This window comes from Cherax quadricarinatus, chromosome 1 (assembly GCF_038502225.1).
Source record: "Cherax quadricarinatus isolate ZL_2023a chromosome 1, ASM3850222v1, whole genome shotgun sequence".
NCBI lineage: Eukaryota > Metazoa > Arthropoda > Malacostraca > Decapoda > Parastacidae > Cherax > Cherax quadricarinatus.
Window position 1 is genome coordinate 7,525,820 of NC_091292.1, and position 16,318 is coordinate 7,542,137.

Genomic DNA, 16,318 nt, shown 5'->3' on the forward strand with positions numbered 1-16,318 from the left:
AGCCAAAAGAAATAACAATTCCTCAATGAAATTACTGTAGATCATATAAAGTACCCACAAACAATAGTAATAAGAATGACTGCACAAATTACCTTGACATCTGGATCTGTAATGCTGCCTGACACGTCTGCTCCATAAATAGGGGAAACATAAGTAATATTTTTCCAATACTTTCTTTCCAGATCTTCAAATGATGAATGTTTTGGTGTTCGATACCTGGAACAATATCAAATCATTTTCTCCACTGAAGATTCCTATTATGAACAAGAAACATTGCCATAAAGTCGGCTATAACTGAACACTAATTAAAATACATATGTACTGGAAAATCTAAGGGAAGTAAACAAAATTAAAAGAGTACATGACTTACAATAGAAGGCAAAATAAATACTATACTTTATCCACACAAAAACATAACTGCCATTTTGTGTTAGTATCACATATAAAGAACATCAGTAAAATTCCTTGTCAAACATTTATTTGACATGCAACCCTTAATTAACCCAAAGGCCCCAAACCTCAATTATGTTTATCGTAACCTACTGTTTCTTTATTGTTTATGTATTTTGTTATAATCAATATTATCATATGAATCTTGTATACAGGCAGGCCCTACTTACACAGCAGGTCTGGTTCCAGCCTCCTGCTGTAAAGTGAAACAGTCTTTTTTCACTTTCAAATGCATAGAAAAGCCTGATAACATGCTTACCCTATTATATATTAAGTGAGCAATGAATCTAGGCCTTAAAAATGCATATACAGTGCACACAATACTTTTTTTTTTTTTTTTTTTTAAACAAGTCGGTCGTCTCCCACCAAGGCAGGGTGACCCAAAAAAGAAAGAAAATCCCCAAAAAGAAAATACTTTCATCATCATCATTCAACACTTTCACCACACGCACACATTATCACTGCTTTTGCAGAGGTGCTCAGAATACAACAGTTTAGAAGCATATACATATAAAGATACACAACATATCCCTCCAAACTGCCAATATCCCAAACCCCTCCTTTAAAGTGCAGGCATTGTACTTCCCATTTCCAGGACTCAAGTCCGACTATATGAAAATAACCGGTTTCCCTGAATCCCTTCACTAAATATTACCCTGCTCACACTCCAACAGATCGTCAGGTCCCAAGTATCATTCGTCTCCATTCACTCCTATCTAACACGCTCATGCACGCTTGCTGGAAGTCCAAGCCCCTCGCCCACAAAACCTCCTTTACCCCCTCTTTCCAACCCTTTCGAGGACGACCCCTACCCCTCTTTCCTTCCCCTATAGATTTATATGCTTTCCATGTCATTCTACTTTGATCCATTCTCTCTAAATGACCAAACCACCTCAACAACCCCTCTTCTGCCCTCTGACTAATGCTTTTATTAACTCCACACCTTCTCCTAATTTCCACACTTCGAATTTTCTGCATAATATTTACACCACACATTGCCCTTAGACAGGACATCTCCACTGCCTCCAACCGTCTCCTCGCTGCTGCATTTACCACCCAAGCTTCACATCCATATAAGAGTGTTGGTACTACTATACTTTCATACATTCCCTTCATACCTCAACGCACCACTCACCTTTTTTCCCTCATCAATTCTATGATTAACCTCATCCTTCATAAATCCATCCGCCGACACGTCAACTCCCAAGTATCTGAAAACATTCACTTCTTCCATACTCCTCCTCCCCAATTTGATATCCAATTTTTCTTTATCTAAATCATTTGATACCCTCATCACCTTACTCTTTTCTATGTTCACTTTCAACTTTCTACCTTTACACACATTCTCAAACTCATCCACTAACCTTTGCAATTTTTCTTTAGAATCTCCCATAAGCACAGTATCATCTGCAAAAAGTAACTGTGTCAATTCCCATTTTGAATTTGATTCCCCATAATTTAATCCCACCCCTCTCCCGAACACCCTAGCATTTACTTCTTTTACAACCCCATCTATAAATATATTAAACAACCATGGTGACATTACACATCCCTGCCTAAGACCTACTTTTACCGGGAAGTATTCTCCCTCTCTTCTACACACCCTAACCTGAGCCTCACTATCCTCATAAAAGCTCTTTACAGCATTTAGTAACTTACCACCTATTCCATAAACTTGCAACATCTGCCACATTGCTCCTCTATCCACTCTATCATATGCCTTTTCTAAATCCATAAATGCAATAAAAACTTCCCTACCTTTATCCAAATACTGTTCACATATATGCTTCAATGTAAACACTTGATCTACACATCCCCTACCCACTCTGAAGCCTCCTTGCTCATCCGCAATTCTACATTCTGTCTTACCTCTAATTCTTTCAATTATAACTCTACCGTATACTTTTCCTGGTATACTCAGTAAACTTATTCCTCTATAATTTTTACAATCTCTTTTGTCCCCTTTCCCTTTATATAAAGGGACTATACATGCTCTCCGCCAATCCTTAGGTACCTTCCCCTCTCCCATACATTTATTAAACAAAAGTACCAACCACTCCAACACTATATCCCCCCTTGCTTTTAACATTTCTGTCATGATCCCATCAGTTCCAGCTGCTTTACCCCCTTTCATTCTACGTAATGCCTCACGTACCTCCACCACACTTACATTCTGCTCTTCTTCACTCCTAAAAGATGGTATACCTCCCTGGCCAGTGCATAAAATTACCGCCTCCCTTTCTTCCTCAACATTTAAAAGTTCCTCAAAATATTCTCGCCATCTACCTAATACCTCCCTCTCCCCATCTACTAACTCCCCTACTCTGTTTTTAATGGACAAATCCATACTTTCCCTAGGCTTTCTTAACTTGTTTAACTCACTCCAAAATTTTTTCTTATTTTCATTAAAATTTCTTGACAGTGCCTCTCCCACTCTTTCATCTGCTCTCCTTTTGCACTCTCTCACCACTCTCTTCACCTTTCTTTTACTCTCCATATACTCTGCTCTTCTTATAACACTTCTGCTTTGTAAAAACCTCTCATAAGCTACCTTCTTCTCTTTTATCACACCCTTTACTTTATCATTCCACCAATCACTCCTCTTTCCTCCTGCCCCCACCCTCCTATAACCACAAACTTCTGCCCCACATTCTAATACTGCATTTTTAAAACTATTCCAACCCTCTTCAACCCCCCCACTACTCATCTTTGCACTAGCCCACCTTTCTGCCAATAGTCGCTTATATCTCGCCTGAACTTCCTCCTCCCTTAGTTTATACACTTTCACCTCCCTCTTACTTGTTGTTGCCACCTTCCTCTTTTCCCATCTACCTCTTACTCTAACTGTAGCTACAACTAAATAATGATCTGACATATCAGTTGCCCCTCTATAAACATGTACATCCTGGAGCCTACCCATCAACCTTTTATCCACCAATACATAATCTAACAAACTACTTTCATTACGTGCTACATCATACCTTGTATATTTATTTATCCTCTTTTTCATAAAATATGTATTACTTATTACCAAATTTCTTTCTACACATAGCTCAATTAAAGGCTCCCCATTTACATTTACCCCTGGCACCCCAAATTTACCTACTACTCCCTCCATAACATTTTTACCCACTTTAGCATTGAAATCCCCAACCACCATTACTCTCACACTTGATTCAAAACTCCCCACGCATTCACTCAACATATCCCAAAATCTCTCTCTCTCCTCTACACTTCTTTCTTCTCCAGGTGCATACACGCTTACTATAACCCACTTTTCACATCCAATCTTTATTTTACTCCACATAATCCTTGAATTTATGCATTTGTAGTCCCTCTTTTCCTGCCATAGCTTATCCTTCAACATTATTGCTACTCCTTCTTTAGCTCTAACTCTATTTGAAACCCCTGACCTAACCCCATTTATTCCTCTCCATTGAAACTCTCCCACCCCCTTCAGCTTTGTTTCACTTAAAGCCAGGACATCCAGTTTCTTCTCATTCATAACATCCACAATCATCTCTTTCTTATCATTTGCACAACATCCACGCACATTCAGACTTCCCACTTTGACAATTTTCTTCTTCTTATTCTTTTTAGTAATCTTTACAGGAAAATGGGTTACTAGCCCATTGTTCCCGGCATTTTAGTTGACTTTTACAACACGCATGGCTTACGGAGGAAAGATTCTTATTCCACTTCCCCATGGATATAAAAGGAAAAGTAATAAGACCAAGAACTATTAAGATAAAATCAAAGAAAACTCAGATGAGTGTGTACAAATAAACGTGTACATGTATGTGCAGTGTGACCTAAGTGTAAGTAGAAGTAGCAAGACGTACCTGTAATCTTGCATATTTATGAGACAGACAAAAGACACCAGCAATCCTACCATCATGTAAAACAATTACATGCTTTCGTTTTACACTCACTTGGCAGGACAGTAGTACCTCCCTGGGTGGTTGCTGTCTACCAACCTACTACTTACTACTTGAGATTAAGACACATGTGCAACATCTGGGTATCTTTATTGTAGACGTTTCGCCATCCAGTGGCTTTATCAATACAAATTCTAGGACATAACTTGAAGACAGTAGAGGGACTGATTACCTCATCTTCTGTACATAGTTCTACTGTCTTCAAGTTATGTCCTAGAATTTGTATTGATAAAGCCACTGGATGGCGAAACGTCTACAATAAAGATACCCAGATGTTGCACATGTGTCTTAATCTCATCTTGTCGGTATTATATACCATTCGCACACTACTTACTACTTACCTTAAAATATTTTAATCTTTAGCTTATAATGAGCAGTGAATATATTTATCGTAGGAAATCTGAATAAATGAAGAATGGGTACAATTGAAAACTGCTGCATCAGCAAAATGCTGTAAAGTGGGGCCCACCTGGACTCTTCTTTATCCATAACCAAATTTATTACAAAATTATGCTATCACAGAAAATGTGTTAAACATCAAATCTTTAAAATAACTCCTGCCATATTTCATCTCTTGAAATATATTCTTACAGATATTTATCAAATGAATGACTGCTGCTACTATTACAGCAACAATTCCAACAGAACATAAGAAAGTAGCTAGTACTGTCTTCACACTTACCTATCACTGTTTGCCAATTTACTAAACTCCTTAACAGTCATAGGCTTCTTCTGAATATTAATCTGTTGGTAGAGTCCCTGTTTGCCAGTCACAACCTGGCAAATAGGAGCAGGAATTGTGAGATCCAGAGAGTCCAAGTCATAGCCACTTTTGCGAGGACACCACTCTGGTGGTGGGATGATCTGTGAAGTGAAGAATTTTTAAGTCAGTTCTCCGAAAAATTAATTCACAAACTCTAAAGTACAGTGGGTACATTACACTGAAAAAATTCAAAAACTTAACACTCAGCTAGGTTGATACAGTATGTTATATTTATACACTACATGAACTCAAATGAACATATTTTTTAACCCTTTCAGGGTTTCGGCCGTACTAGTACGGCTTACGCACCAGGGTTTTTGACATACTACTAGAACGCCTAAATTCTAGCGCCCTCAAATCTAGTGAGAGAAAGCTGGTAGGCCTACAAATGAAAGAATGGGTCTATGTGGTCAGTGTGCGCAGTATAAAAAAAAATCCTGCAGCACACAGTGCGTAATGAGAAAAAAAACTGACTGTTTTTGGATTAAAACAGCAACTTTGCACTGTATTTTCGTATGGTATTTATTGTTGTATTCTAGTTTTCCTGGTCTCATTCTATTGAATGGAAGACATATTATAGAAATTGAGATGATTTTGACTGATTTTACAATGAAAAGTACCTTGAAATTGAGCTCAAAGTAACAGAAATGTTTGATTTTTACCAAACAACATAACTATCTTTAACTACAATATCAGATCTTTAAGCAAGCATTATGATGACCTCCTAGCATTACTAAATTCCTTGCATGCCAATATGTCCATTATTACACTAACTAAAACCTGGCTAAAGCCTGATACTACAGATGTCTATGCCATTCCTGGTTACACAGCCATACACAACTGTAGGCCAGACCAACAAGGGGGTGGCACAGCAATATACTACTCAGACCAACTAGAATGTATCACTAATACTTGCACAAGGGATGAACATGGGGAATATATAATAGCTAAACTCAAATCCAAATACCTACAAAAACCTCTCAGTGATAAACATCTACAGAATTCCACAATCAAACATAAGCCAATTTAGTCAAAACCTAGGAAGTATGATAACTGATGCATGCATGAACAAAGATCACTTACTACTCTCAGGTGACTTCAATATAAATCTCCTGCAAGACCAGGACCCACACGTTACTGAATTCACAAACACAATGAGTAACTGCATGTTGCTACCAACAGTAACAAAACCTACAAGAGTTACAGAGACTAGTGTTTCCCTACTTGACCACATCTGGACCAACACCATATCCCCTTTAAAATCAGGCATAATTACAGATAATACCACAGACCACTACCCTACTTCCCTCATAACAACTCTTGGTAAAATACCCCAAGACACTACAAAAGTCACTTTCAGACTTCACAATGAGGCAGCCATTAATAACTTCACAACAGCAGTAACAAACATTGACTGGCACACTGAGCTAGAAATCTATACAGATATTGATGAATGTTTTAATAATTTTCTAAAAAAGACCCAATACCTTTATAACAAGCACTGCCCTAAAAAAACTAAACAGATGACAGCTAAGAGACTGAACAGTCCCTGGCTAACACCCAGCATTCTCAAATCCATAAATACAAAACACCGATATGAAAAACAGTACAGAATGGGTCACATAACCAGAGACCAAACAAAACGTTACTCGTCAATCCTAACCAGCCTGATAAGAAGGGCAAAAAAATTGTATTATGAGAACAGATTATCCAACTTACGAGGTGATATAAAAAAGACCTGGAAGACCCTATCAGAAATTCTGGGAACAAAAAAGATATCACGACATAGCGAAATAAAATTAGCAAAATCAGATGAACCCCAACTCCCACCAACAGAAACAGCAAACAGACTCAATGATTTCTTCTCCACTATAGGCCAAAACCTTGCCAATAATATCCCAAGCTCAGATACCCCACCAAATGACTACCTCACTGGCGACTACCCGAACACACTGCTCCTAGCTCCGACTAACCCATACGAAGTCTCCCTTATTATCAACGCACTGAAAAACAAGGCAGGAGATTTAAATACCTTACCACCCTTTATATACAAAAAAGCGTCACAAGTACTATCACCAATCATTGCAACACTCTTTAACAAATCCATTGAATCCTCCACCTTCCCTACAGTTCTCAAAATAGCAAGGGTCACCCCGATCCATAAGGAGGAGACCAAACAGAGTTGAATAACTATAGGCCAATATCCAATTTACACCCTCTCTCAAAAATCTTCGAAAAATTAATTCATAAACGAATCTACTCCTACCTCATCTCCCATAACATTCTCAACCCCTGCCAATTTGGATTCAGGCCTAATAAAAATACTAATGATGCTATTATACACATGCTGGAACATATATACACTGCAATAGAGAAAAAAGAAGTCCCACCGGGGATCTTCATTGACTTACATAAAGCTTTTGATACAGTTGCCCATGACTTGCTCCACATAAAATTGTCACACTATGGTATTAGAGGGCACTCCCTCAACTACCTCAAGTCTTACCTCGGCAACAGAAGCCAATATGTGTACGCAAATGGGGCAAGCTCTTCCGCACAACCAATCACAGTTGGTGTCCCACAGGGAAGTGTCCTTGGCCCTCTTCTCTTTCTCCTATACATAAATGACCTACCAAATGCTTCGCAATTACTCAAACCCACACTTTTTGCAGATGACACCACATACGTCTTCTCTCACCCGAGCCCAGTCACGCTAGCCAATACTGTAAACACCGAATTACAGAAAATATCTACCTGGATGAGGACTAACAAACTTACATTAAACATTGACAAAACATACTTCATTCAGTTTGGTAGCAGAGCTACAGATGTACCTCTTAACATAACGATAAACGGATCACCTATCACAAAGCTAACAGAGGGAAAATTCTTAGGAATCCACCTCGATAATAGACTCAAATTTCATACACGTATACAACAAATTTCTAAGAAAATTTCCAAGACTGTAGGCATACTATCGAAGATACGGTACTATGTTCCACAGTCAGCCCTCCTGGCCCTTTATCACTCTCTTATTTACCCCTATCTCACCTATGGAATTTGTGCATGGGGCTCAACAACAACTAACCATCTCAGACCACTAATTACCCAACAAAAGGCTGCAGTTAGAATGATAACAAATTCTCACTACAGGCAGCACACTCCACCAATATTCAAAACACTCAACCTACTCACCATATAAAACATCCATACTTATTATTGCACTTATTACATACATAGAACACTTAACTCTGATATTAACCCTCCCCTCAAACATCTCCTTGCCAACCTCAACAGAACACATGACCATAATACAAGGCACAGATCACTCTTTGATGTTCCTCGTGTCCATCTCACGCTATGCAAAAACTCAATGCACATAAAAGGCCCTAAAATCTGGAATTCATTACCTGTATATATAAAAGAAACACTACCTGTTTATAAATTCAAGTCTCTTCTCAAAGTTCACTTACTCCCACAAAACCAAATAAATACTGAATAACTGAACCATATAAATTGTATATCCTAAATGTTACTCACAATTATATCACACAAATGTTAAACCTAACTTTGTTATTTTTTTTTTTAAATACACTACCTGAATGAACAGCAATGCATGCAACCATATGACCTGTCTTTGTAATACTCATTTGTATTTTATAGTTATCTGTTTACAATAATGTCTTATCACTGATTTCATCATTGCTTAGTTAATCTTAAGTTAATTTTAAGCCAGCCTGTAATGCTATGCATATAAGTGGCTTTGGCATGCTGCTCTTACCTGTATTTTTTTGTACCTCTGTATGTATGCTAAAATTTATAAATAAATAAATACATAAAGTTCAAAAGTAAACAAATCATGCTAAGCGTCCAATACACGTCAACTGGCGAGTCTAATATTCTTTCACAAGTGCGCCGATATTATTTATACCATTTTTTACACTAATGCAGTAGTCTGCATAACAGTAAATCTTCTATCTTGTGAGAATAAAAATTCAAAGTGGAAAGCAAAAGAATGTAAGAGGGGCATTGGGACGTGACTAATGGACAGAGAAAATATCATATTAGTGCCAGGAATGTCTTTCTTGTTTATTCTGGACCCTATTTGGAAATTGCCATCTTTTGAAATTTGTGTTAAATTGGCAAAATTGCTAAATTCTGACCACTGTATTGGATAGTTGAAATCAATAAATGGGTGGTTTCTTGCACTCAATCGATAGAAAAAATGGAGTTCTAGCAAAATATTCATGATTTTCGTTGACTAGTACAGTGGAATTGGCCGAAAATAGGGCTCAAAGTGGGCAAAATCGTCGATGCGTAAACATCGTCGAGACCGTTAACTTCGCGAGAGCATAATTCCGTAAGTTTTCCATCAAATTTCATACTTTTGGTGTCATTATGATCGGGAAAAGATTCTCTATCTTTTCATAAACAAATTTTTTTTTTTCATTACCCTCTCAGGGAACAAGTCTCTGAGAGGGCCTGTCGACCCTGAAAGGGTTAAATACATTGAGGTAAGGTGACCCAAAAATAAATACCATCATTCATTCAATAGCTAACTTCCCAAAAATGTGAAGACGTCACAATTCAAATAATTATCCAGACTGCGACATCCCCACCCCTCTCTCTATAGTGCAGGCACAGTACTATGCACCTCCAAGACTAAAGTCTGGCTAATTGTTTTCTTTGAATCCTTTCATAAATGTTACCTTGCATACCCATTAACCCTTTCAGGGTTCACAGGCCCTCTCAGACTTGTTCTCAGGGTCCCCCAAATTAAAAAAAAAAAAAAAAAAAAAAAAAAAAAAAAAAAAGATTTTTTCTTATGAAAAGATAGAGAATCTTTTCCCGATCATAATGACACCAAAAGTATGAAATTTGATGAAAAACTTAGGGAATTATGCTCTCGCGAAGTTAGCAGTCTCGACGATGTTTACGCATAAGCGATTTTGCCCACTTTGAGCCCTATTTTCGGCCAATTCCAATGTACTAGTCGACAAAAATCATAATTTTGCTACAACTCCATTTTTTCTATCAAAAGAGTACAAGAAACCACCAATTTACCAATTTCAACTATCCAAAACAGTGGTCAGAATTTAGCAATTTTGCCAATTTCACACAAATTTCAAAAGATGCCAGTTTCCAAATAGGGTCCAGAATAAACAAGAAAGACATTCCTAGCACTAAAATAACATTTTCTCTGTTCATTAGTCACGTCCCCAGGCCCCTCTTACATTTCTTTTACTTTCCACTTTGAATTTTTATTCTTGCAAAAAATAGAAGATTTACTGTTATGCAGACTACTGCATTAGTGTAGAAATGGTATAAATAATATCGGCACACTTGTGAAAGAATATTCGACTCACCAGTTGACGTGTATTGGATGCTTAACATGATTTTGAACTTTGGTAAAATTCGAACATCTCTGCTACTTTGAGCTCAATTTCAAGGTACTTTTCATCGTAAAACCAGTCAAAATCATCTCAATCTCTGTAATATGTCTTCCATTCTATACAATGAGACCAGGAAAACTAGAATACAACAATAAATACCCTATGACAATACAGTGCAAAGTCGCTGTTTTAATCCAAAAACATGGTCAAAGTTGTTTTTTTTCTCATTACGCACTGTGTGCTGCAGGATTTTTTTTTATACTCCGCACACTGACCACAGACCCATTCTTTCATATGTAGGCCTACCAGCTTTCTCTCACTAGATTTGAAGGCGCTAGAATTTATGAGTACTAGTACGTCATGGACCCTGGTGCGTAAGCCGTACTAGTACGGCCGAAACCCTGAAAGGGTTAACAACATTTCAAAGCAATAAAAACCACTCTGATCTAGCACACTCACATAAGAATACTGGATGCTTAATTTCCCGCCTATCATTATTAACCATTTTTACACACACCCACACAGATTATGTTATTGAAGCTAATGTTGCTTGCATAAATTAATGGTAAATTCTGGTCTAGCCAAAGAGAATGGATCTTTTCAAGTATCAAAAAAAAAAAAAAAAATCCTGCCCCATGCAGTGCATGATGGGAACAGCTAGCAATGAGAGATTGGATATCAGATTGGGAGGGAGGGAGTATGGAGAAAGTTGACCCTTAAACTGCAACACATGATCAACAGGTGTGCATACACTGCCACACATGTAGATCAATGTTTAAATTCTGGCACTCTCAAATTGGCTGTGATCAGGAATTTTAGTACTACACACGATAAAGTAGGCCTGTGTCGTTGGTGTGTACACCAACAACAGATTATTCTGCCACATTGGACGTGGGAACAGTTTGCTTCAAAGTACCATACCAACCTGTCTCATCTTTGACATCCCTCTCATGCCACAGACTATTGGCCATTTGCTATCTGCCCAGGTTGAATCTAGTACGTGTACTGACAATAGCAATGAGGACTTGTATGACTATGAAGATGCAGAGTGCTGCTGCCACTACAAAAGCCCCATCAAGAAAGGAGTCCTGATGAGTTTCGAAGCATTACATAACACAACTTCCTTCCACTGAGAAAAAATATGATCAGATGTGTTATGTAAAGTAAAAGGACACAAGTGCAACTAATGTGACATTTTTATTGTGGCAACGTTTTGCTCTCCAGGAGCTTTGTCAAGCTGTTACAAACAATATATGGACATAGAGGGTATATATAGGCTTAGGGTGAGGTGTGGTACTAGTGATGGTGGTAGTAGTAGTAATAAGACAAGTTGTAGTAGTAGTAATACATTCAATTTGCACATGAGTAAAAGGATATAAAAGCTATTGCTTGGGTAGCATAAAAATAAGTTTGACAAATATTTCTATTGGAGACTGAATTAGAGGAGGCCTGTTTCAGTGTTCATCCTCTGTAATGTGCTTGTGTAGTATTAACAGGAGAGATTATGTGATGGCAGGGTTTTCAGGAGGATTCTTGCTAAGACTTCAGAGATGGTGAAGCTGCCTTTGTTTTGTTTAATTGTATTAGAAACAGCGATTAGTGATGATTCAAGGCACTTGCGTCTGCGGAAATTAGTTTCCTTGATCACTAATTGGGCGTCCCTGAATTTCACGAGATGGTTGGTGGAATTCTGGTGTTGTAACATTTTTGCGTCAAAATATTGGCTTGACGAACGACACTGAACTCAGTATAAGTCATTCGGCCCGAACGTGTCCACGTGGCCTGAGCAGTCCCGACACACTATGTACAGCCAGTGTGCCATTTTTAACCAGCCAGTGAGGACGATCCCACACATTCATACAATACATTTCATATTATTCCATCCTTTTTAGTGCTTGTAACCGCTAAATAAGTCACCACGAGCCTCAAGAAAGCTTCTAGTGCCAGCCCTTTGGTAAAGAATGTGAGAAAAACTAGAGAATTCAAGAAAAAGTTTGTAGAAAGATATGAAAGTGATGGTGGTAGAGGGTGGTGGTGGTGGTTGTGATGGTAATAGAGGGTGGTAGTATGGGCCAACAGGTCTACTGCAGTGTTCCTGCTTTCTTATGTACACCAGCCAGGGTACTTCCCCCACACACGCCAGCCATGGTACTTCCCCACACACGCCAGCCAAGCTACTTCCCCACACACGCCAGCCAGGGTACTATCCCACACACGCCAGCCAGGGTACTACCCCACACATGCCAGCCAGGGTACTTCCCCCACACACGCCAGTCAGGGTACTTCCCCCCACACACTCCAGCCAGTGTACTTCCTGTAGACAGCCTGTACTGTCTGCACAGACAGCCTATGATGTCTGCCAGCTTAGTTCATATTTCACGGCACTCAGGTGCTGCCCTCTCTAAGCCTGCCCAGGTCAGTGGGACGCTAGTCCCACTCGCGCTCTCTCGCTCTCTCAGCGGCCTAGACTCAGTCAAGAAGTGTCCACTCCTTTCTCCCTCATGGGCATGGCCTTCCCAGGCCATGGGCACTTAACACACAAGCCTGTGTATCCACCACGACTTTGCAAATAAAATAAGAAGCCTCCGAAGACATTTATCATTGTACCCCGCTCTACAAGAGCCACCAAATAAACTGGTTATAAAACATAGGTGGACAGCGGTGGTCGCAGCGGATGTGTTTGCCGGGGAGAGAAAGGAAGAGGAATGAAGTTATGTTCACTTCATCACCCTACACTAGAAACATCTGTCTCTCAGCGAGTTATCCTGATATTGTGTCTGCATGTTTCAGCACCCAGACACAGGTACAAGCAGGATCTAGCCGAAATTTGCTGAATTTCTTCGAGAATTGTGGTGTCCCAGTGGCCCCACACTACAGCGTCCCACGCTGTTTCTTAAGTCTCATGTTCAGCGTCACTTGTATGTTCTGCCGTTGTTGTTCAGCTCAGCACAGCTATTTCAGCAAGTCAGGTGAGTTTTGTGGTGATTTCTGCATATAGTGTGAGTTTCTCCACATGTTTGTGGGTGGGAGAGGAGGAAGTGACCGGGTTCCTGCCTCACTCACACCTCGCCCGCCTACCACCACACTCCACCACTATGTACTCACTCCCCCTGCTGTGTTTTCTGCTGTTTTCCATGTGAATTCATTGCCAGAGCTGTTTTTCTGAGTGCCCGAGGCCATTCGAAGCTACGTGGATCAGCATGCCACGTAGATCACAATGCCACGTGGGGTGTGGACGAAGCCACGTGGATCTAAGAGCCACGTGAGTTACAGAGTCAGACGTCCCAGGCCACATGCTGTGGTCTGCTGCTGCCCGACTTCATGATGTCACAATGTCTGCCTGACGTCACAGTGCTGCTGACGTTGCGAGGTGACGTCAGCATGCCTGACATCGCTTGATGTCATATCAAGTGTTTCAGTAATTATGTCAGTATTGTCGAGAAGATTGAGAGAAGATATATGTCGTGTGTTAATTAATTCCTCTCGGTCAGTGTTCTCATATGTTAGTGTATGGCTTAGTGTCAATTTTGTGTACAGAAAACCATCATTTGCTAGTTTAAGCCATGTTGTACCACATGTACCGTGGGTGTGTGTAAAGTTTTCCGTGTGTCCAGTGTGGTCTTGAGCCCAGACCCCAGAGTAGCACCACTGTGTTACTTGTCACCCGGTGAGACCAGCACATTTGACAGCTGATATTAGTCAGCCCTGAGCATATGAGCCCCCTTCTACAGAAAGCTCTTATGCTCGTCGCTCATAGATGTTCTGCAGAATCGTACCTGCTACAATTCCCATCGAGACTTGTTTCACTTCACCTCCAGACCTTCAGAGTGCAATTATATGTAGAGAAACAAGTCTGGGGACGCTTTGACTAATCTCTGCTATAACTCCAACTGCCGAGAGAATGACACTCATCAAGCCCCAGTTAGCCCTGTCGGCAGGCGCTGTGTCAGCCTCGTGTCATAGCTTCAGTGAGCTCCTGCACAATGATGATGTCACTTTGACTGCTAGCTCGCTCACTGCAGTCTGGTGTATCATGTTACGACTCCCAGATGTTTCGCCGAGTCATCTCTGTCACGACTCACTTCACGCTTGCTGGCAATGACAGCCCAGCGACAGTACCAGCAGTACCAGTCGAGAAATGTCCTCCTGAGTCGCTTGCCAGAAGAAGTCCTGCCCAGTTGGCGAGTACTGACGAACCTGCAGTGACTCCTACAATGACTGCTTCACCGTTCCAGAGGAGACCGTACCCCATTACGTCACAGCTCAGCCACAGCGATGTCTCCTGTGTTGCAATATCTGTCAAGACGCAGGAAGGCATGCAGTGATGCCCATCGACACTCACTGCCTTTGACCACGTTGTTTAGCACACCCCGCATTTTTTTTTCTTCCCTCCCCGTTCCAGGAGCCATTACTATAAACTAAATTTACAATTTACGAATCAATTTTCCCCATAAGAAATAATGTACTGTAAATACAATTAATCCGTTCCTGACACCCAGAAGTATTAAAACAAAAAATTTTTTTACATGAAATATACATGTAATACATAAACAATACAATGGGAAATGATGAATGAAACATTAACAGCATAACACTTACCTTTATTGGAGATTCTTCTTAGTGTATGGGAGACTGGAAGAGGAGGAGAGAGTGGATTGTTTATAGTTTGGAAGGGGAATCCCCTTCCATCAACACCTCAGGTACCAATTGCTTTTCTGGGGTTGCTTGTCTTCTCTGTTTCTTAATACCACTAGGACCACCTTGAGAGTCAATGGAGTCCTGTCTCGCAAAATAACTGTGGAGAGAGCTCTGTTTCTGGCGTCTCTTTAACACTTCCCTAAAATGGCCCAAGACTTTGTCACTGTACATGTTGCCAATATAGCCTGCAACAACCTTGTTAGGGTGATGTTTCTCCATAAAGCTTTCCATCTTACCCCACATAGTAAAAAATCTCTAATTTCTGAAGAAGGCACCTTCTTCCATCTCTCTTCCTCCTCCTCTGCAGCAAGATTCTGAGCTGCGATGTGTTGCTCTTCCTGCTGAAGCTCTTGCAGCTCCTCAGTGGTGAGCTCTTCGTTGTGGTCTTCCACCAATTCTTCCACATCCTCCAAACTCACATCCAACCCAATGGAACTCCCCAGTGCCACAACTGATTTTACAACAGACATAGGCTCATCAGGGTCAGTCCCAAACCCTTCAAAATCCCTCTTGTCGACACAATCTGGCCACAAATTTCTCCAAGCAGAGTTCAAAGTCCTGGTAGTTACTCCTCCCAAGCCATACCTATAAGGGTTATGCAATGGAGGATGCTGAAGTGTTCTCTCCAAAATTCCCTCAGGATCAAGCGAGTGTCTGTGGTCACAGTCAAGCACCTGTGAAACATTGCTTTTGTGTAGTTTTTTTTTAAAGTTTGCAATGACCGGCTGGTCCATGGGCTGGAGGAGAGGAGTGGTATTCGGGGGCAAGAACTTTACTGTGATGAACCCAAACTCCTCAAAAATTAGGTCATCCAAGTTTGGAGGATGAGCAGGTGCATTGTCCATTACTAGGAGGCACTTGAGATCCAATTTCTTTTCCAGGAGATACTCCTTCACACTAGGGCCAAACACTTCATTGAACCACTCGACGAAAATTTCCCTCGTGACCCATGCCTTACTATTAGATTTCCAAAACACACACAATTTACTCTTCATAACATTTTTTTTCCTGAACACACTGGGATTTTCTGAATGATACACTAGTAATGGCTTCACTTTGAAATCCCCACTAGCATT

General features: G+C 40.2%; 1 protein-coding gene across 3 annotated transcripts in view; it reads right to left on the minus strand.

Moving 5' to 3' along the window:
* The window catches only part of LOC128690930 (uncharacterized), a 112,535-nt gene that overhangs the window by 58,466 nt on the left and 37,751 nt on the right, over window positions 1–16,318 (minus strand). For all 3 annotated transcript variants that reach the window (XM_070091542.1, XM_070091497.1, XM_070091582.1), the window contains 2 exons: window positions 5,071–5,252; window positions 93–216 (listed from right to left, as the gene is read on the minus strand). In XM_070091542.1, coding sequence (XP_069947643.1) covers window positions 93–216; window positions 5,071–5,252 — 306 coding nt within the window. The remainder of the gene's footprint in view (window positions 1–92; window positions 217–5,070; window positions 5,253–16,318) is intronic.